The sequence below is a fragment of the Mandrillus leucophaeus genome, unplaced genomic scaffold (assembly GCF_000951045.1).
Source record: "Mandrillus leucophaeus isolate KB7577 unplaced genomic scaffold, Mleu.le_1.0 Scaffold599, whole genome shotgun sequence".
NCBI lineage: Eukaryota > Metazoa > Chordata > Mammalia > Primates > Cercopithecidae > Mandrillus > Mandrillus leucophaeus.
In genome coordinates this window covers 153949-178341 of record NW_012106463.1, presented here as the reverse complement: position 1 = coordinate 178341, position 24393 = coordinate 153949, and the positions used below count along the sequence as shown (strand labels likewise).

Sequence of the window (24393 nt, the reverse complement as noted above, 5' to 3'; positions counted from 1 at the left end):
GTCCAAGGCGGGCAAATCAGTTGAAGGCAGGAGTTCAAGACCAGTCTGGCCAACATGGTGAAATCCTGTCTCCACCAAAAACACAAAATATTAGCCAGGTGTGGTGGCACACACCTGTAATCCCAGCTACTCAGGAGAGGCTGAGGCAGGAGAATCACTCGAACCCAGAAGGCGGAGGTTCCAATGAGTCGATATCAAGCCACTGCACTCCAGCCTGGGCAACAGAGCAAGACTCCAAGTAAAACAAACAAACAAAAACAACATTAAACTATTGACTGGTTCATGTGCCTACCAACTCTAGATAGTTATTTTCATGTGGCAATTCATTGATACCCAAACTACCATATACATGATACTCAATCTAAACAATAGTATTAAGCTAAGTCAAATTGGCTATCCCAATTTTAACATTGAAACCAAGAAAGTGAGAAGTGTCAAGAGGCTTAGTGATTATAGTTCAAATCCTTCTTTTCGAACTGAGGAAATTGAAGTCAAGAGATATAAAGTGACTTCCCTAAGGTCACACAGCAAATTAGGGCAGAGATGAACATAGGCTTTCTAGGAGGTAACCTGTGTTCCCTCTAAGGACCCCAGAGAAAAAAAATTTTAAAAAAAAGGACCCCCTACTGAACAAAAAGAATGTCTTTTTGGGAATTTAAGGCATTGAGAAATAAAGGGAGTGATTATGCAGAAGCTGGAGATGTTGGACAAATTGGAGAGTCTCAAATGATTCCACAGAGCTCCTCTGAAGAAGGAACCACTTACTCTGGTGTCAAGTCAATCTTCCTCATGCTCTCCTCCTCTGCAGTTGTTTTCTTTTCATCCCCATTTGAGTGACATCCATATTGTTTGCTGTTGTTTTTGTAATAAGCAAAGTAACTAGTATGCTTTAAATGAAAAGAAATAACTCATGGTATGCTCTTCATACCTCACAAATCTTAACATTAAAAAGTACCAGAGCCCAATCAAGGTTTGTCAAATCCATTTGTTCCTTAATAGAGACGCAACTCTATTGACAGTTAAGTCCTTTCAACGCCCAGTTTGCCTAAAGAAGAGAGTCGAGAGAACAGATTGCTTTGTGTCATACATACTCAGGGCCACCCTGTGAGCTCAACAATCTCCTCTCTTCACTAGATCTTGCCCAGTAAAGCTCCCAAGTTTGAGGATTTCACTGAAAGAACCTTCAAATTTTCTTCTAATATGGTAAATTCATGTGGTGGGCTACCGATAAACTCTTTATAATTCAGAACATTTTAAATAACATCTCTAACTCTCTTGTTTAAGGTCTTACAACTAGAACAAATACAAAGAAACTAAAAATGATTCCTCAGAGGTTATGTTACTTATAAAACAACAATCTATTTACTCATCCATGCATCCACCCACCTATCTCTATATACATTTCCAGCAAAAGGGAAACGGGACACAAAATGTCACCAATTTAACACAAGGCAGCAAATAAGTCTAACTGCCATCAGGTGCTCACAGTGTTTGGAAGCTGTGCATTCTTCTACCTGAATGCAATATACAACTTTGGACTGATGACTCAACTACAATCACAGAGCCCATATTTTCTCTCTGGAAAGAAAAACTTCTCTCTGAATTTTTATTTTTCCCTCTTAACTTCCAAATATCCAAAAACATAGATTCATTCCTTGACCTACTGTGTCATACAAGAGAACAGTAACCAAAAGGACAGCCAAATTCTAACTTTACTGTTAATTTCAGAAAGCAAAATAAATGAACTATAATCAAATTATATCTGAAATACATCAATGAGAGAATAAAAATGAGAGAATCATCTTAAGTAGAAGCATACCAGGTATGAAATAAATTAATATAACAAAGTCAAATATTGACTCTAAACTCAAGAGCAAAAGTTTTCTGAATTCATTCACGGATTACGTTAGTTTAATCCTGACTAACTCAGTGCTCATGCAAAAAATTATTACTTGCCACTGGAACTGACAAAAAATTAATAAATAAAAGTAATTATCATATAAATATTTGAATTATTCATTTCTCGGCAAATGAATCTCTTCTATTATACCACCATAATCTATCTGTGCTTGAATGAGGGCATACTTCCTCTCAGAAATTTTGAGACATTTGAGAATATTGTTTTCTGAGTACTCTCAGTACACTGGGAGTAGAAACAAATCAGAGTTAAATTATAATGAAAGCAAAAGTTTACCAAATAATTTCCAATCATTTTATTAAATAAGGTTTTCCATTTTCCAGGGTGCTAATGAAATATAAAGAAGATAAATGAAAAGCATAAATATTCATTTCGAATTTCAACCTGATTGTAAAATTTTATTAGCAAAGGTTTGTAATTTATACTTTGGAATTTAGAATGTGGTTTACACAAAGATATATTATTGAACTCAATTTCCATCACCTAAAAACAATGCCTAGGGGTCAAGAGAATGTAGTAAAGGTTAATACCATAAAAAATAAATATGTCATCACATTGAAAGCTGTATTGACAAAAGTAATAATGGCTTGAAGTTGCTCTTCTTTAAAAGGTTATGCTTCTCCTGGAAAGCAAGGAAACTTTTTTGCAGAAGACAATCAAACATGGAATAATTTCCATATCAAGGTAATTAATGCATATTCATTATAGGTGTTCAAGAAAGATTAGATATATTTGTGGAGGGAACAGAGTAGGGTCTTTCCTGCTTGATGCAGGTGGTTTGAATAATCAGAGACAGCCCTTTCAACCTCATCTTCAAACAAATGATGCTAATAGGATTCATTGTGTTAAACTTGCCTTTATGGAAAGCAACCCTCTCCAAATTAAAGAAGGTAGGTCTCAAGGTGTGCAAACACAATCCTGGCTTCCTCGTCCCAAAGTAATATGCTGTGTATCACAGTTGTCACCATCTTATTCCTGCTGATCTACCAGGACTTTGAGATTAATATTTCATTCTAATCACAAAAAGTTCAAATTAGTCATATAAACAACTGCATGCTATATAATATATACATTATTTTCTACATGTTGCTTGGAAGCATTATGAAAAAAAAAGTACAGATTTCACTGTTCCAGTTATCATACTTCATTATAGTAATGTAGCCAGAGGCTAGGCAAGAAAAAATTTTAAGAAGGATTTCTATACAAGAAAATATATATCAATCAGAACCACCTATGGACTGAAACATGCTCATAGAGTTCTGCTTTAATCAGAAAATTATTGGTGTCCTGAGATTAGCTTCCATTGATTAACCCTGACCAATTTTAATAAAAAATTTATTTTTTTAAAAAAGCTACATTCAAATGACATTTGAATCCATTAAGAAAAATAAAAGCTAAGTAGAACAGTCTTGCTCAATCAGACTGTTCATGCTAGACTAGACTATATCTGATTTTTTATTAGTAACCAAGTCTTATTTTAAATAATTATCAAAAAGCTACTTTTCCTATGTCTGTAAATGCTATAGACTCTAAGCTACACTTTGGTCATACAGAAGTGTTTGCAGAGGGATAGTTGACAGGAGAAGCCAAACCACAGGAGCAGCCCTGGCATTACTATGAGGTATACACTAGCAGGACATAGGTAAAGTGAATGAAAACAAAATATCCATCAAACATAGAAATATCACATAAAACTGAGGCAAATTAGGAGAACACTGGCTGAATCCAAGAAAAGATAATCCTTATGAACATGCAGGAATGTTGCAAATTGTAAGTGAATGTCAGTGATAGAGTTCATTAAGGGGTTCATGTTATAGTCAGTGCACTAGAAACCCTAGTCATTGGATCTTACACAGAATGAATAGTTAAAATCAAAATAAACATGACATGTGACATCTCCTTAAACACATTCTGAATATGCAATTTTATTTCACTGAAAAAAAAAAGATACTAATGTCCGGTTTTCCTTGATCTTTCAAAATACAAAAGAAATGCAAAAAGTCTTTGCACAGATGTAGCAAAGCACTGGATTTTTATATTTTGGCAGGTGCTCAATATGCAGCCCACATAATCACATGTTAATGACTGGAGTGTGTTAATCAGCATGCATACCTGATTCCTTCTTGCCCAAGGGGGGAAAAAAGCCAACTATTTCAGAGCATGTTAATGTCTCTACTTTTTTTTTTCTTTTTTGAGACGGAGTCTTGATCTGTCGCCCAAGCTGGAGTACAGTGGCACAATGTCAGCTCACTGCAACCTCCACCTCCCAGGTTCAAGCGATTCTCCTGCTTTAGCCTTCTGAGTAGCTGGGACCACAAACACGCATCACCTGGCTAATTTTTGTATTTTTAATAGAGATGGGGTTTCACCATGTTGGCCAGGCTGGTCTCAAACTCCTGACCTCAAGTGATCCACCTGCCTTAGCCTTCCAAAGTGCTGGGATTACAAGCATGGGCCACTATGCCTGGCCTAATGTCTCTACTTTAGATGAAGATTTTAATAATATGCTAGGTAAGAAAGAAAATTTTTCCAAAAATTATTCTTAGAAAGGCATATTATATAATTAAGAATCATGAAAAAATTATTTATATTTCCATAAACATTGAGATACTTCCAAGTATCATACCAGCAACCCTTTTGTTTAATTTAAACAATTTAGATTTGGGGAACTTTTAAAAATACGTACTTTTTTTAAAGGACAGTACACATCATCAGGGTGTAAAAATATAAAGGTAATCAATGTGTTAACGCTAGACAACATTTGTTGTCTATTTCACTACCCACAGCAAGAGCTTTGCCAGATTCCATGCAATAAAATGTTTTATTTTTTAGTTCAAATTCTAAATAAATTTCTGTTATTAAATTTCTGAAATAGGTTGAAAAAGAGATAGCACTGTATGCAAATATAGTTTCAAAGTTACAGGAACTGGGAAATCCCCCATAAGTCTTCCTAGAAAATATTATGCAGTGATTCAAGGTAAGGATGACCATTTTCACCTGTTAACAGAAATTTAGGCTTTAACTTTACTAAAATTGAATGTATTTCCAAAATCCAAAAATGAGAGAAGTAGTAACTAAATGTCTCAAGAAGTCTAAACCTCACAGGTTTATGGACTTTTTTCCAGTGCTTCATATGCCAATCAGGTACCACAAAGATGTACATAAATCTTACCTTAGGAGTTATCATTATGTCTATACACTAGTTAGGACCAAGTGAACGAGTGGGTTTCACTACACTTTCTAAAGTACAGTCCCAATAAAAGTAAGGAGTGCTGCCTACTACCTTAAATGACAAAATCTTACAAAAAACTGCCAACAATTCAAGTTTTTAAAATCTCTAAAATAACAAGATTAGAAATCTTCTCAAAGTCTGTCATAACAGCAAGACTGAAGATTAGATCCTCACTAAAAATTCCTGGACTGTTATCATGTAATGACAATAGCTCCGTTCCCAGAAATGGTACAAAGTCCACACCAGCAATTTTATGACTTCAAGTGAAAAACAAAAAACACTCCAGAGTTGATTAGCAACTTCATGAGACTGAAAGCTAGAGGAGCAGAGAGCAGAAATTGTTTGCAAGCAAGAAGGTGTTTTCCTCAATAGTTATTTATTAAATATCTCAGGACGCCTACCATTATTTTCATTCAATTACAGCAAAGGGCATTATTGACATCTTTTATTTAAGATGGAAACTTATTTTAAAACTTTTCTAGAAGATAAAACTCCCCTGGAGGAATTTAAGTAGGTCTCTTATAAGGAGTTTAGATATTCTGGGGCTGAGAGTCCACTATGGTTATTTCTACCTACTTAGACTAGTAGTTAAAAGCCAGATGTATATTTTTGCCAAAATATATATCAATATAAGAATGTAAGTGTACACATGTGCATAAGTTCCCACTTACAATCATCACATTTTATATCTCATGAGAGTGTTGGTGCCTTACCCACATCCCCATGGCCTATCGCAGAAGCCACCTACTAACAGTTGCTTCTTAGGCAAAAAGCTTGTCTCTCGCCGAGGCCCATTCTCTGGCCAAGAGCATTTCTACTCTCTTCCCTCGTCTCCTTGGTCTCACCAACCTCATTTCTTGTCATTCTTGACTATGTTTCTGCCCACATGTACATTACTTAAAATATTCTCTCCACCCTTTGTGTAAATTTTGTCTTCTTCAGAATCTCTGAGAACTCTTCAATGAAGAATCTCCCTAAACTGTTCACTCTTCCGCTTATCATCCAACTCTCACCTTCACTATGGCAATGGTTTCCTAATCCATGTTCCTATTTCTGATGTTCTCTCTCACAGTCCACTCTCTACACAGCAGGCGATGTGATCTTTTAAAAACATAAATCAAATCATGTTACTCCCTTGCTTAAAATTTTCCAATGGCTTCTACTTACACTTGAAAGAAAGTTTAAACACCTCCCTGTAGCCTATGAGACTCCATAATATCTGCAATCTGCTAGCCTCCCCGATTTCATTTCATACCATTCTCTCCCTCACCAGCCACCCTGTTGTTTTCTGTTTCTCAAACACACAAACTAAAACACTTTTGTACTTATTATACACTCTGACTGGGTGTCTTCTCCAAATCTTCGCACAATAACTCTCTTTTTATTCAAATTTCAGCTCAAATGTCACCTCCTCAAAAAGACCTTCCCCGGTCTTTTTAAAGGAGTAATTCTCTATCACATTTTCTTACTTAATTTTCTTCATAGTACTTATTATTGTCTGAAATTGTCTCACTCTATAAGATTTCTTTATTATCTGCCATACTACTATACTGTAAGTTCTATGATAACAGGGATCTTATCTATATTATTCACAAGTTAGTCCTTGTGCCTGGAACTTTAGCAGGTACTATATACTCAGGTATCCAGTGATGATAACTCCTTTCTAAATTATACTCTAAAGCAAAAGAAAAAAAAATATAAGGAAGGGAAGGCTCAAAATAACATGTACATTGTAATTTATCTGTTTGATATAAGTAGCTATACATAATTTGCACCAAAAAATTGTATGTAATCTGCAGAAAAGATCACCAACATTATATAAGTTTATCTGTCCTTTCTACAGTTGCAATCTAGCAGATACTCATTACACACAATATCATATACAGGTCATGAAACATTATCACAAAAATATTCTTCTCCATGCTTATTAACATCAAAAAGAATAATATGCTGTACATTTTTCCATGAAAAAAAATTATGCAAATGTATTCCAGCCTAATGAGTCAGTCCTAATGAGAACAAAAGCATGTTTTAGTGGACAGTGTCAACATTCCTCTGCAAAAAAGGTATTGGCACACCGGGTGCCATGATGAAAGTGATAGTGGTTGTGGAAAGAGAAGGATAGTGACTCTTATTTACACTAACTTTCCAAACTTCAAATGGCTCTCACTAATTAACATAGCACATTAAATTTATAATTCAACAATTTGGTGTCTATAAAATAGGTAATTATGATTAAAATCAGAATCTAAAACTTTTTATCTCAAACTGGTCCTTGAAATCCTATTTCTAAAATTTCTATTCTCCTTCTTTGCTTATGCCATTACAAATTATTTTTCTTGCTTGAACCTATGTGGTCTCATATTTTGTTGCAGTGTCACCTCAAAATAATCAGAATTTTTACATTTAAAGATTTTTTTTTCTAATCAGGAAGTGGGAATTAGCAGGACTTCTTTGCTTTGTCTTCACCTTCTCTGACAGAAAACTTCCTCTGTGGTCATGACATTTCAAAGTAAAACCCTTCCTGAATCCAGGAGATAAGAAACTTTTAGGGCTTGTTTCTAACAGTTCATGAATGAGGGCCATGAGGGCCATTACAGAAAGTAAATAACAATGGAAACTGTACAAGTGCTGAAAAAAAATGTTGTTATTTTTTAGATTTTCTTTTAAATTTTATTTCTTCACAACTATTTTTTGGGACTCAATTACAAGTACAGAATATGATCCATTAAAGAAAACTACAAGTTTTACTTAATTTCATAAACATCTTTTTTGACTTCATATTTATTTTAAAGTAGAATGAGATAAAATGTTTATTAAATTTTACATTAGCACAGTCCTCCCACTCGAACACACACTCACACATACACACACACAATATATGTAGGTTTGCAGGTCTGCCCAGAAACTTAAAATCCTTCTATTGTTTTTTTCCTGCAAAGAAAAATTGGTTAGTGATATGGTACTCACAGTATAAGTCATTACAGGTCTGATATTACAGTTGTTACACAATATTGAATCTATCCAGTGAAAAAGAAGCACAAAGGGAATTTCCAAATGCAGCTGCTATTTCCCATTTGTTAAATCCTTTTATTACACCATATAAGTACACAGCTGGGAAATACTATAGAGTGGGAGTTTAAACAAAATATTTTGGCTTCTAGTCATTTGGAATACACAAAGGCTCCAGTGGAAAGCAATGTTTGACAGCAAAAGAAAGTGAAAGTTTGAAAACATGTCTAGCAAGTATGATTTCTTTTACATTAATAGTTAACTTATTTGTACCATTAAACTGTTTTATACTATCATAAACCACATTTAATATAAATTTGGTAAGAAAATTATTAATATATATTTTAAGACAAAATTTTAGATGATAAAAGTTTGAGAATAACCCACCAAAGTAACTTGGGACTTATCAAGATACAAACACAATTTTTCTAGGAAAAATAAGTATAGTGTTCTCAAAGAAATAAAATTTGAACTGTTTTATTTCTTATTCTCCCCATACTTTCCAGTGCAGTTATTTTTATTTGTCTATGACTAGATTTGGCATAAAAGCCAAAATATATCTTAAACCTATCCTTTCTCTCTAGCCACTCTTCCTTTACACTAATTCAAGCCATTCATCTCTCACCTAGACTTCTGAAATAGACTCCCAGTGGGTCCTCCTTCTTTCACTCTTGTCTCTCTCCCATCCATTCATTATATCACAGCCAGAATTTATCTGTTTGAAATGTTTTTGAATGCTTCAAACGTTTTCCATTGAACTTAGATCAAATCTCACATCCATAATGTTATCTCCAAGGTCCTGTTTGATATAGCCCCTACCAATCTCTCCAACTATATCTCACGTTATATTGCATCCTTCATCGTAACTCTCCAGCGATGAAGGCCATCTTTTACTTTCTGACATTAAGCAGTAACTTTCTCACTTCAAATACTTCATACATGCTGTTCCCTCTGCAGTTTTACTCTTTGTTCCACTCTAACTGGTTAGTTCTTACCATCCTTGGCTCAGTGAGGGCATTCCTAACCATCTATTCTAAATTAGGTTTGCCTCATTATGTTCTCACATAGCATTCTGTTCTTTCTCCTCATACACAGCAAACATCATATTTTAATTATATATTTCTGTATATATTTATCTAATTTCTATTCCCTCTCCTAGACTATAAACTCCATGAAGGAATGAATCATGTCTGCTTTGTTCACCACTATATAGTCAGCACCTAATAAGAATGCTTGGCACATAGATGGTACTCAATAAATATTTGTTGAAATAAAAATGAAACAGCGCTCCATTATCTTGACAATAAGCAAGTGGCAGTGACTGGATATCTATTTCACCTTGGAGGTGTTAAAATGAACAACTTAAGTTCAATCATAAAAACAGACTTGCTTTATTACCTTCTTCCTACTCAAGAAAACTAATCTTCCAGTGGATCTAATTGTACAATTTTGATCCCTTTCAAAACTAAAATTAGTCTAGAAACTATCTTTCAATCCTCTGCTTCTTACCTACTGCTCCAGAGCACTGGCTGTGTCTGCAAAATCATCTGAAAAAGAAAAATGTCTGCCTTCATAAATTATTGAGTTAAGTCTCTGAGACATTAAGCATTGAATAAGAATCTAAATATGTGTTATTAGTAGTAAATGTATTGGAAATATTACCTTATTTTTGTTAAGAAATAAAAATTTTCTCAGTGCCCACTTAAAATAATTTTCATTAACTTAATTTTAGTTAGCCAAAAATTAAGAAATGCAAAATGGGGTTTAAAACTTCTAATCTAATAAAATATATTAAGATTTTAATCTCTTCTAGATGCTAAAAAAATTGAATATTTTTGCTTTGAACTAGATAATTAATGTCACTGGCTATGGTTTCTGTTTTGATGATTAGGGATGGAATTTAACATAGGAAAGCTGGCTAAATATACTGCATGTATTTGATGTTGTTTCTACTTTTTGAGAAAACTCCTGTAGTCTGATTGAATGATTCTCAGGAGGTTTGCATGCCCTTTTGAAATTAATATATAGGCACGTAAGTGAGAAAAGCTTTATTATAAATCAAGAATGACCATTAAAAATTATAAATACCTGCATTTTCTCATTGAAGGTATATTCAACATATGATCTCATTCACGCAGTTGTATTTGCTTAAATGTTTCAATATTAATACATAGCCATACTTTATTTGATCATATCTATTTTGTGATATTACCAAGTTAACCACCTTAAATTCATGGATTCATAGAATAAGATAACCAATCCCCCACACAAAAATCAATCAATAAAATATATTCTTGGCACACTGACCTAATAATAAACGTATATACACTAAATCACAAACCATTTTTCAAGTTTTTTGAGTTATTAGTATCTTAGTAATATGTACCTGGTAGTTGTTTCATGATCTAAACAAAAATAACTCTAAGGTCATCTATTTCCCTAAAATATCTATTTATAATGAGGACATACTAAGGAATACATTTAGTGGCAGTGATCAGATTTTAAAAGCTCACCATTCTTTGCTGAGATGACAGAACGCTGTCCCAGTCAGCATCTTGTTGAATGGTATTGACAAGTGTTGGTAGCTCCTCAGAGTGAGGTTTGTTGTGCATTATGGGGTGTAGAGGCAGATGGGAGGCCACATGTTGATCGCTGACTTCTTCCTTTTCCCTTGAGGTTAAATCCTGGGTTATCGCATCCTCTCCATCAGCTGCACAGGCAAATGGAGAGGTGGCTTGCTTGGAAGACATTCTTCTGCAGAAGAAGGAAAACAGAATGGATTAAAAATGGCTATCAATAACAAAACGTAAACCAACCCTTGCATTTGGGCTAGTTCAGGAAAAAAGGAAAGTTATTTAACTTTAGAGATATTTGTGATCCACTCTAAACCCCAGAAAAAGAACTCTTGGCTTATGTGTCCTGCTTTCCCTCTTTGCTTTTAACTCAGCAAACCTCTTCCCAGTAACTACTGCATATTTTCTCTCCTATAATCCATTAATGATTTTTTTACAGAGTAAGTTTTCATAATGGACAGGGTATGTATGCGTATATTTTCCCTCCTAGTTTTCTTAACTAGATTATAAGCTTCTTGAGAGTATTTAGGGTGATAGTTAGCAATGGAAAAAAATGAATGAATGAACTGGCAAATGAGTCAGTTTGCAAGATGATTTGAAAGCACAAATATCCAACTTTCTCCTATGGTTTATGTAGGAGCAAAAGAAGTATATGTAGGAAAATATAATCAGGAGAGTAAATAATTCATAATTAAAGTCCTAAACAAATCTGATCCTGACTTCTTTGTTTATACTTTGTATTATTAGGGCTGGGCCTAACACTACTTAGTGCCATCTAAAGCTTGTTAAAAGACCTTTAAAATGAGTCAATTGTTGTAACTTAACTTTTAAGTGACATATTGATTGAGTGGCTGATACTGTTAGATTAGTTTTAGGACAATTTTGTAGCATTTGAATTGAGTATCTGAAATAGCTATACCTCTATTTTGTATTAGAAAGTACATTAAAGATTCAAAGCATTTACCATGAAAATAGTAAAATGCCTACTGTGCATAATATTTAAAACCTCCAAATACAATACTGAACATTATTTATGTGCCCACAAATAAATATCGACTACACTCTGCATGACAAGGGCTCCATTTTGTACCCTCATATGAAATCAGAAAACCATGATTATTAAGTAGAATTTCAAAATGTTTAGAATATCATTTTATCAAGATGCATTTCTTGGCAAAATGGTTAGAAAATAAAACCACTGAAAGTTTATAACTTAACAGAAGAGGGAATATAGCATTTTTTCTAAAACTTTACATCGTTTTTAGTTTATTACATCTTTAGCTCTAAAACTGCTGTGTAATGAAAGGAATGAAATCTCCACCTTAATTGCTATTTAGCATTAATTGATTTCATACCATTTTTAAAAAAACACACAAATCAGTTAACATAGGAAACCACATGAGCATTTTTCAAATTAGCAAATCATTAACTTGCTAGTACTGTTTCTGCAGACAAATAAATACTGATTAAAGGGTCTAGAAATCTGAGATTAACAGTTAAATTTACAAATCTGTCACATGCTTTCATGAATATTACAGTGAAGGAAATATCAAGTGCAAGAAAAATAATTAAGTTAATTCCAATTTAAACAGTAGTTTTTATGTAGCAGCCCATGTTTCACATAGGATTTAACAGCTAATGCTAAATTTCTCACAATTAATGAGGGGGCTCAGATTTAGTATCCTACAGTGAAAAAAATTAATATAAGATCAGCTAATCTAATTATGCACAGTTCTAAATAAAAGTATTACAGGCTTTTGAAGTGCTTTGAAACATATTAAAATGCTGATACCAATTTATAATAATCATTCTACAAATAACAAAAAATGTATCTATTAAATTTGATACTAGAAAATAAAATGGGGGCAAGGGAATGCAAAAGAATGCCTATAATTTCTTTGAGAAGAAATGAATTAAATGTTCTAAAGAGTGCTATATCAATAAATCAGATATATTCTTGACCAATTTATACCAATAATAACAAATGAACAAACATATACATGATTATGAAAAATGGTAGCCAATGGATGCTTCTAGAATTACTATATGGCTTACTTTACTGGCCCCATAACTACTATTATTAAAACCAGGCAAATTATAATTGTTCTGCAAGTTAATCAAGAGCTTGCCACAAACAAGAGTTATTTCCTGTTTCAGATACTGACAATATCAATAATCATTCATGTTAAAAACAAAAGAATGAATGTACTTCTGCTCTTTAAAATAGTTAAATACAGTTGGAAGTCATGATCCAAAAATCAGTTACTTTAGTTCCCTCAACAGACATCTTCTTATTATAAAGTGAATTGGCTCCTTCCAATAGCAGTGTCTATGATTGCTGCTTTAGTATAAATTAATCATGACAAAACTCAAAATGAAAACAGTCTCTTAAGAATAATTTCAACTATAAACTTCACCAGTGAACAATAGTGCACAATCCTAATTAAATACAACTCTGCAGCTGTAAAAATAGACTAAATCTATGAGTTGAGTTTAAAGGATGGTTTGTTAGAATGTTTTCTTAAGGAAGGCTGGGTCCTCAGTCTTAATCAGCCAATAAATTATTTCCTGCAATTACATTAAATAGAAAATTATCTTCAAATGGGGAGTGTTAATTGAAAATCAAAATTCAGAGGGAAGTTTAGAAATTACACGCTGAATACAATTAGTGAGGAAAGGCTTCACCTCTATTCATCAACAGTCTTCTTGTGATTCCTCCAGTGGCCATTCAGGAATGCTACCTATTTATAACATCTCACAATTTGTCTTTTATTTTGCACCTACAAATACATATGTGTATCAAGGTTTCAAATAAAACATAAGCTGCCAATAAAAGCAATATTAAATCTGAGTGTTCATCCTCAGTTCACACTATCATTAGACGAAAAGGAGATAGGGGAGGTAGGACAACAATGGTTAACAATCAAGAAAAACACACTCAATTTTGAAATCCCTTTCCTTAGCAAAGGAATTAACATTTTTTGTTCCAAAAATACTTTTCCAAATCATATAATTTCTTGTTTTTACTTTATTATAGTCCTTAAATGTATTGCTAGTGGAGAAAAAGATGGGTTTTGTTTTTAGCAAGGTATTTCCTTGAGCATTTCCTTTTGGTAAAATTGTTGGGGTTTTTTTGTTTACATCTTTTTTTATATTTGGTTTTGCTGTTGATTTTTGTTTTGGGTGGTGGTTTTGAGTTTTGCTATAAAACATGCACAAATTGTTTTTAATGCAGAGTTTATTAAAGTTTAAATTTGCTGATTATTAGATCTGATTCACTGATTTTTTGCATAATTACTTTATTAAATAATCCTGATGACATCTCATTCATTTCTTTACTTTAGCTTTCCCCTTTAAAACATTTTACTCAACCAACCAAACTGTATTCTAGAAGCTTCAACGACACTTGACTTTTGGTAATGCCTTTACTATAACCACTGTACCACAGTTACTCTCCTTTAGAAACTCATAAATCAAATATACCCACGTTTCAGTGTTTTAAAGTGTCACGTGGAATGCTTACATTTATTTTAATGCTCAGTCAGTAATTTTCCATTGCAAAAATTTTCAACCCCAACATATTAAAACAGCACCTTACTTTAGCTGCTGCCTTATAGAACTAATAAGCAAAAGAAAATCAAAATCCTTGCGGAATGGTCAATTTCGATGTGACTATACTTTGTTTTATTTTTGCACTATTATAACTTAAAAATCATTCAAATGAATTGTTTTTTTAATTTGTATTAAAAAAAAAATCTCCCTAGTTATACCCCCTGAAAACAGGGGTTTATAATGGAAGTGCTGACACAACCCTAACTAAAGCAGCGCAAATGTTGCCGCTATAATACACAAAATCAAGTTCTATTATTCTAAACTATCCTCGCTCATGGGATTTTTCTTTACTGTGCTCCCAGCCAAACTGCTGAAGCATGAAAAATTTAAATGCAATCAAATGCGCCCAATTCTACTTTACTAGAACAAGTGTCTACAGTGGTACAATCTTAAAAGGAGATGCAACAGATTTGTTTGGTGTTTTTTTTAACTGTTTATTTATAATACAGTGCATTGGAGATAAAATAAAAGAGGAAATTACACTCACATGGTACCAGTGTATTGACTACACAGAGTACATTATAATCAGAGAGAAAAACTACATTGTCAACTTATCACATTGGTTAAACAAGATGGTTTTCTGGGGCATAGCTATTATCAAGTAAAACCTTCAAAGAGAAGTAAATATCTTTGGGACACATAAAACTAAATTCCCATCATATGTTCCCTGAGTTTGAAATGTCTCTGCCCAACAATCAAGTGAACCCAAGATGTCAGGCCACTGGGAAGAACTCGGGCTTAGGACTTTGGGAAATGAGATTGCTGGAGATAAAGCTTCCATTTACTGAGAATGTTCTCTAGGAAGTCAGTAGGAACACCTCTAGAAAGGTGATAATTATTCTACTCCAAAACACCAGTACAAAGTCTGAATGTTTGGGCTATTACAAACTTACTCAGACAGTAAATTTATTTTCTGTTCTGCAACAATAAATCAAAATTAGTTGGCCCAAGACTTTATAAAATGATGAGAATGCTGGATACATGTACATTAAGTCCTCTATCTCAGAATATCATATTTTCTAGAACTTTTCTGATTTGACATTATTCTTTAAACACAGTTATTTTTATATGTTTAAAGTCAGGATTATTTTTAAACAAACTTCAAACTTTTAAACTTTCTCATAAGACAATCACTCAAAATTACATTTTTTAAATTACAGCTTGAAAAGTATCCATCTTTCAAAACTATCATTTGAAACTTATATAATTATCAAAAAGAGTCACTGAATTCATCATAGCAATATATTTAACTGGGTTTTTGAAAATATTTCCATTATTTTTATGATTATTATCAAATGGCATTCACTTTCCAGGTGTGTTACATTTATTCAAAAGAAGTCCTGTTTTTAACATAAAGCAACATTTTAAGAGTTGTTCTACTCATTTAAAAAAATTAAAACTTCAGGCCAACATTCACACTTATTTTTGCAGCTCAGCTCCAGGCTATCTGGTAGACTCATTTCTGTCAGATAATTCACTGTTAATACAATGCTGTACTTGAGCTGATACTGAGAAATAAACAACTAATTTTCCAAAAATATAACACAGTGCCTCTCATTTTAAGGAACATGAGTAACAGATATGTTTAGTTGCCAAAAAGCACAATACCCAGGAACCTCTACAAAGGACACCAGTCCACCCAGCCTAGGGCAAAGAATGATTTTAAAACCCTCTTCTTATATATCTAATTTCCACATTCAAGGGTCTTGGGGAAGGGAGGGTGGCATGGTACACCTTAATTCTAGATATTAAAATGAAGACATACCTTTTAAAACATTCCTTGATTCATCCCAGTAAAGTCAGAGGGTGCTTACTAATTATTTGTATTACTTTATACAACACTACCACCTACTCTCCCCCAATCCACCTCCAAACTTGCCTCTACTTCTGCCAGATTTTTCTTTTTCTTCCATGTGTTTAACAAGTAATTAAGAAAATTCAGGTGAAAAGAAGGTAACTGTTTTCAGAATTACCTTAGAAAGTTATAAACCTATCTTCTAGAGTTTGTAGCAGCACTTTCAGAACAGATATGGTAACACATGAGGACAATACCTATTAGAAGAAAACTCACAGATTTGAATTAGTTGTCAAATCAATGGAGATGAGGTAAATGAAATACATTTGAAGCTCCTGAAGTATGTCTAAGAAAGTGCTTAAATTAATGGATTTTGACTTTTCTAAGGGTCCAATTTTTCACAGCAAAGCACCAAAATTGTCTTCAAAGGCTCTCTGAGCTTCTTACAAAACAAGAACTACCTGGAACAGATTCTTCTTAAGTCATCAAAGTTTGTGTTTCTAGAGTTTATATTTAGCTGACAATATTGCTGTCACTTTATGTAGCTTAAGACTGTTCTTTGGACTAGAGCTCATATGTCTTGGAATGCTTTGACTCATGAATTGTTTCTCCTGATAATGTTACATCACGTAACTACCTCTGTCTAATTGGTTAGTATCTGCTGGAAGAGACAGGCAACCAGCCTAGCGACTGGCCTGCTGACTGACTGCCTATGGAAAACCTATAATTATTAAGTGTCCCTGAGTATCTGATTTCTTCCTGGCATCAAAACAACTTGACTTCATGTAACATCAATCTATACGTTTTGCTTGATAGAAATAGTATGGTTTTCTCACAGTTTATCTACCAGTAACATTTTGGAATTTTTGCTTCGGAAAGCCAGGCCCAGATTTTATAAATAAAATCAGTGACTTAATAATAAGAGTAAAACCTAACAATGGCTACTATAAATATACACTAACTTAGAGGATGTTAATCTAGCACAATGACTTTATAGCTCAATGAAAAACCTCTGTGTGGCTGGAGTGAAAGAAAGCTGTCTAAAATAATAGCAGAATGAATTTATTTATGTAAGTTCACTTTGAATCTCCTCTTCATAAAAAATGAGAACTATAATTTTTTAAGTGAATAAACAGACATCTCTCTGTCAGCTTGAAACTGGCCCATTAATATGGAAGCCCAAGTACAGGATATCTTATCCAATTATATGAACAAAAATCATAAACCAGAACAATAACTTCTCAGAGACAAAGTGTAGGAAACTGTCACTGTATACTTTTCCATTCTTAACTCGAATTTCCCTCTTCAATATTTCCAGAAAAAAAGAGAAAAATGAATATTGATACTATATAGATTGTTTCAAAATACAAAAATTCACACAAACACTGAACAAATTTATATAAAGAAGTTCATCTCTGAGGTTCTCCTTTAGCTAAATAAGGCAATCTACCAAGTCCACTCTTTCATGTGATGAAATAAGGTATAAATTTCAGGTTCCTATTCACAGAGAGACAATAAGAAGAGAAAGAAGAGGGAAGGGGGAAGGGAGTGAGAGTAGAGAGGGAGGGGAAGGGGAGGGGAAAAAAGAAGGGAGGAGATAGAAGGGGAGGAGAAAAACAACCATGGCTTTGCAGTTCATTTTCAGTTTGTCTACTTAATGAAAACCTCATTGTACAAGTCTGAAAACCATTTCCAGCCAGCAAAGTATTTCTGATTCAGCAGAGGTTACACAAGCATCAAAGCAGTTAAATATAGGTGCCAAGCTGCATTGCCAGGAGCTCTTAGTACTGTGAGTTAGTGTTACCTGACAGCTTAGTGAATATAAAATTACTTGTTTCTCCAATTGAAGACAATCAAATTGTCACCTTCCATTGTAATAATGCACAACTAGTGATCAGCAAAGTGCAAACATAATTACCATGAAGAAAACAAAAAATCAAATCTAAATCTCGCAACAGAGTAAACACATCTATCTGCTTCCCCAAAAAAGGAGTGCATTTTAATCCTGAAGGCTGCGATGCAATCTTCATGTTATTTAATAATAAGATTTATTCGTCTTAAATTAAATAAAAATAAAAAACAAGAAATACTAATTCATAAAAAGTGACTACAAATATTAATAAGAGCACTACAACTTTCCAGACATTTCCAAGCACAAAGGCCTACAAATTATATCACTGCCATTTGAAACTATATCATTAAAGTGTATGTCAGCACATTTTCCATTACAAAAACTTTGTTTTTAGAGACGTCTTTCTAGCCTAGAAATCTTCCTGAAGGATGAAAAGGACAGGCAGGATCCAACCTCAAAAGCTTTTGTCTTAATTTTCTAAATGAGTTACGCTTCATTTTTGTCTTCTAAAGTAGCTTTTATTTTTGATGTTGAAAATTCATCTCACAAAAGTGATTTAATGTCTCTACACAAGTTTAGAGAAATAACAAAGCATAGGACACATATCCACAACTGTTTTTGAGCCACTCAGCATCTGGAATTCTCATCCAAATTTGGTAACCATATTGACTGACTACCAAAGTGATCTCAGTAACCTGAAGCTAAATTAGTATTAAAGGACTGAAAATTTGACATGGTTCTCCCACACTCCAAAGATTCCTAAGATACAAATTAAAATGAATATAATTAATATAGATAATGCTCCAAACAAACTGCATTTTAAAAGCTCTCTTAGGAAAGTGATTTTATTTCATAACTAACTCAAGATTTAAGACATTCAAATTTACATCATTCCTTCCAATACAGCAAAATCTCTAATCATTCTCAAAATACTCTAAATATAGGGGCTTTTTCCATCAATAATGTCATTTCTATCAGACAATATGTCCTACAGCTAGGCTGAGTGTAATGGCTCATGCCTGTAATCCCAGCACTTTGGGAGGCAAAGGCAGGAGGATCACGCGAGGTCAGGGGTTTGAGACCAGCCTGGCCAACATGGTGAAATCCTGTCTCTACTAAAAATATGAAAATTAGCTAGGCATGGTGGTGCGCACATGTAATCCCAGCTCTGCAGGAAGCTGAGGCATGAGAATTGCTTGAACCTGGGAGGTGGAGGTTGCAGTAAGCCAAGAGTGTGCCACTGTACTCCAGCCTGGGCGACAGAGCAAGGCTCTGTCAAAAAAAATAAAAATAAAAAAGAAGAAGAGGAAGAAGAAGAAAAGAAGAAGAAGGAGGAGGAGGAGGAGGAGGAGAAAAGAAGAAAGGAAGAAGAAGAAGAAGAAGAAGAAGAAGAAGAAGAAGAAGAAGAAGAAGAAGAAGAAGAAGAAGAAGAAGAAGAAGAAGAAGGGAGAAAGCAAGCAAGCAAGAAAATATTTCCTACAGCTAATGCCTGATACGCCTGACATTCTATTTTTACCATGTGCCTGATATACCATTTTACCAATATTTCTTACAGCTAATGCCTGATATGCCTGATATTTCCATTTTAACTGTTTCAATTTTGAAATATTTCCTACAGCTAATGCCTGATATGCCTAATATTCCATTCCAATTTTAGAACAGATACTTCTGTTCTAAATAACATCATTTATGATCATTTAGCACAAAAATGGACCAGTTTAGCAAAAAAGGAGGAGGCACTAACTACACCAGGGTGACAGTGAAATGAATTGAGGATCATCAAGAGCATAGGCTCTCCTGAGCTTGAATCTTAGAATACAAATCCAGACATTGATAATCTACTATCTCCTTCCTTAGAAAAATGCTTTCATCTGATATCAGTCTCAACTGGTGTTCCTCAATCTTGCATTGTGTTCCTCTTTCTCTATTCCTCTATTTTATTACAAAGGAATAGAGGAAAGAGTGAGATGAAGACATTGGTTGAACATTGGTGACTAAATCAGAAGGAAAACAAGGATAGCAAGAAACAGGAGAAAAGGGAAGTCCAATCTCCAGCTGCACGTTTTATTTTGAGTTGAGATAAACTTCACATCATTAACAGAAATGTCTGGATGTAAGAAATAAGACAGTTTTAGAAAAGCATCTTTTTCCTTGCTCTTAGAACTTTCAAATAATATAATACAATTTTTTCCAAGAGACACTTCTTATAAGCTCAGCACAATAAAAATCTCCCAGGCAAAGGGGATTGCAATCAGTATTTCCTAAACTTCGATGATGGGTAATTTAATCAATTCCTGAAATTATACTCCTACAGAGTATTTATTACAATATAGTAAAATAAAAAGTATTAATGACAGGAAGAAAAGGAAACTTCTTGTCAGAGAATGTCTCTCAGACTCTGGGAGATAAATGCTTGCATAGCACAAGCTTATGGTAAATGGGAAAAAAAGAGAACTCATTAAAATATTTTGTTTAATTAAAAAACAAGTTTATTCTGTATATTTCATGAGGACAGGGCTCATCCATCTTGTTCATTGCTGGATCCCTAGTGCCCAGCACAGTGCACAACACATCATAGACAATCAATACTATGGGAAAGAGGGAGGAAAAGGCAGAGAGGGAGAGATAGGCAAATAGCTTATTGTTTTAAATTAAAGTGAATAGATAATCACAGAAAATACCACTCCATGTTAATACTGCCAATCTAAACATTATTCTTTCTCTATACTCTTTTTATCAAGCATCTTAAGATTATTATATCCATATCCCCAACACTAAACTCTCTCATCTCCCAGAAATCCAACAGTCCTCAAATGACTGTGAAGTATTTATACCAAGATATGCTCTGCAATTTCACATTAAACATCTTAAAACTAGATTCATCACTATTTTCCTCAACACCTCCCCTCATTCATCCACACCCAGAAGAGTACCACTGTCAGAATCATCAAGGTTCAAAACATGAACACTGTATCGACCTCCTAATGTTTATCCTTGCTTCTCAATGCCAGCTCATCATGAAGCTCCATCAGCTATTTCTTAATGTTTCTTATGCTCATTTCTCTTACCATACTTATAATCTTAGCACAGGGCTTTTTCACATCTCATATCTAAACTCTTAAAACAGACTCTAAACTACTTTCTCTATTTTAGTATCTCCTCCACCAAATCGATCTTACTGCTACTCCCTTCATCAGGCCACTCTCCTGATCAAAAAACACCAGTGACTCTCCCACTAATGACAAAATAAAGTCCAAACTCCTGACCCTGGCACTCGAGGCCTTCCATCCAGATGCAACCAATCTTTATAAATTTATCTTCACTAGTCAAACTTCACTTATTGTTGCCTCATAGCCTTTGCTCTTCCTGTCTTTGCCTATTTACCTCACTTTCCTTTCCTATTGTTAGGAAACCAACTGAGCTTATTCAAGGTAACTATGATCTACCCCTCTTCTAAACACCTCTAATAAGATCTCAGAGATTAGATCTTATTAGATATTTTTATATCACTCATTCAACACTTAATGGATATTACCTCACATAATCTTTTTAAAATGTATAATATCATTATATTTTCTAAGTAACCTCAACCACATTACAAACTTCTCAAGGGTGAGAACAAAATCCTAGCTTTCTCTACATTCCCACAATACTTAGCACAACGTTTTGTGCAAAGAAAACACTCAGTAAATATTTCCCAATTATTTAAATATTATTAAATTAATAGGCAGAAATAAACTTAGGGTATTATCTTCAACCAGAAAAAAGTAGCCATGAAAAAGGACTTAAAATAAACTGGTTTTCTGGGGGTGTCTTCTCTTTGCACACATCCTGGACAATAAATTCATCTCATATTTTAAAAGTTCTGCATATTCCCTGGCAAAAAAAAGCCTCCCAAAATAATCAGTTTATGTTGCCAGAAACATAAAAAAAGATGGATAAATGGATGAACCAATGGACAGATGATGGATGGATGGATGTTGAAGAGATGGTTGAAAAGATACATAGATAATTTTTACTAGATGCTTAGAAAGTACCAGGCAGGCACTGTGCTGAGCACTGCTACATGTATTATTTCATTTAGTTCTCAGAGCAACTCTAGAAGTTAAATAATGTCATTATCCCTGTTTACTGATAAGAAAGCCAAGGCACAAAACTGTTTATTAAAACAATAAAAAATGAAATCTTACTTAAGGTCATACCTAGTAAATACAGAAGGCAAAATTTCATCTCAGGTTGGTCTAATGCCAGGGCAGATGCTATTAGAATTAAAAGTGTCTGAAATCTAAATTAAATAAATTATTAATTATTTTCAATTATTATCTGAATTATTCTTTACTAATTTATACCATTCCTGTAGAATTTTATTTTGAATATTCTGGTTAGACATTCGAAATACTCATTTAATCAGAGCTTAGTAAAAGGATTTGCTATCTTTTTCTTTTCTGTCTACTTCTAGAGTTTGAGATATTTAATTACTAGATAATAACTTTAAAAAGGAGAGAGAAACATAGAGCAGGTAATTCTCTAACCAACCCATTTAACTCTCATCCTGGGCAATTTGACAACAAAATTGGTTGAGGAAGTAGTTAAAGCTACTGACACACAAGGCTGGGAGGTTCACTGTAGTTTTTACACAGTAATTTTCTAACAAATATTTGTTCGTTGTTAACCATCCATGCTTTTCCTAGCATGCTATTTCTGGTTAGCCTAAACGATCAACATTTAATTATATTCTTACATAGACAATTATGAAATAAAATAAGAATGTCACTGTCCATTTATTTCAAGGCCCAGAGAAATATGAGATCCAATTTCTACCTTCCATCTCTGACCAGAGAAACCACACCAGCTATATCAGATACAACTGGAGCTGTTTCACTACAAAAGTCAGTGTTGAGAGCAGCCTTGAGAGAAAACGAAATGAGGAGATTGAACAATATGTATTTAACACACTACTCGTCTAGAGTTGATTTCAGGGAATGCAGAGTAATTTAGATACCCTCTTAAAATATGACTACTATATAACATTACATATATCCTAACTTCTGAGGAAAAGAAATAGAAAAGTCTCTCACACGAGGACATGAATTTTTATAAATTGTAATTGTCTGTGAAAGCTGAAGAAAGGTTTTTACCACCAACCCAATTTCCACATTTTTTTATACACACCAAACAGTCTGGTTTCACAAATAACTACAGTGCTGCTATCTTGTATTTCTCCCTCTGTACTTCCACCACCTTCTCCCTTTCTTATAGCTATGTCCTTTAAATTTCTCACTTGTATTTCCTGGAATTATAAACAGCTCCAGGAGAACATGAGAATCCAATTGTTTCCATGAATCATCGCACAGAATTGTTTGAGTTATCATTATAAAAGACAAGTATGACTACCCGCTATCTTGCATACCTAAGGGATTCTTTACCAAGTACATATTTGCACACCTACCAAGGTACAGAATTTCTAGTTTTCCCAAACTATGGTGTTAGTTATAGGAAAGAATCCTGCATTATTTATCTTGTCCTGTTCTTTCTTCTCATATAACCACCACTTCCACCTCACAATTTCCCAAAATGGAGTAGTTCCCTGAAAAACTTTTACATGTATCATGCCTAATCTACCAGCTTTTTAGATTTCTTCAAAAGTAATTCTTTATTTGCATCCATGGTGCCTAGAACTGGAAAACTACTTGCTACCAGTCTTATGAGGATAGATTGCCAGAAGGAAAAGTACAGTATAATGGAAAGGTTTAGAGGAAGGACTTAAATCTCACTTACTACATCTGTGAACTTGAGAAGTTACTTAACTCTCTGAGTCTCCATGTACCCATCTATAAAATTAGGGACAACACATCTTCCTTGAAAAGTTGTTGTCAAAAGATTAATTTGATATATGTGCAAATACCTGGTATTTGGTAGTTATGAAACAAATGCTAACTTTCTTTAAAGAAAACTTCACATAAAAATAGTTTGACTTAAACAAAAACAAAAATCCTTAAGGAAAAAGATTCTGAATTTTTACACATCACAATAAATAAAAATTCCAGGGACTGTAAGTTTTCTAGTCCCAATATACTCGTGACCCAGTGCTGAGTGAACTAATGACTAGAACCATGGCAAGAGGATAAAAACCACAGGGCAAAATATATTGTTACTGTTTCCCAAAGGGGGTATGGACAGGAGGGAATCACTTTTTTACACAGGAAAGACCAAAGCCTACAGCATCTGCTGCTGATAACTGTATTCCTAAGGACAATGGAGACCTGAGCTGTAGGTGCCTATTCAAACCTCTTATTATTAACCTCTTTCCTTGATTTTCAACTAAAACGGGCCAAGTATTTGGAGACTGTAACCTATTTGCTCAGAATTAATTTTTAAACAGAAGCAGTCTTGCAGTAT

The 24393-nt window shown here is 33.8% G+C and overlaps 1 protein-coding gene across 5 annotated transcripts in view; it reads right to left on the bottom strand.

The window, feature by feature from the left end:
• The window catches only part of SOX6 (SRY (sex determining region Y)-box 6), a 532017-nt gene that overhangs the window by 377268 nt on the left and 130356 nt on the right, over positions 1 to 24393 (bottom strand). For all 5 annotated transcript variants that reach the window (XM_011999550.1, XM_011999552.1, XM_011999551.1 and 2 more), the window contains exon 2: positions 10676 to 10916. In XM_011999550.1, the coding sequence (XP_011854940.1) occupies positions 10676 to 10912 (237 nt within the window). In that variant the 5' untranslated portion in view covers positions 10913 to 10916. The remainder of the gene's footprint in view (positions 1 to 10675; positions 10917 to 24393) is intronic.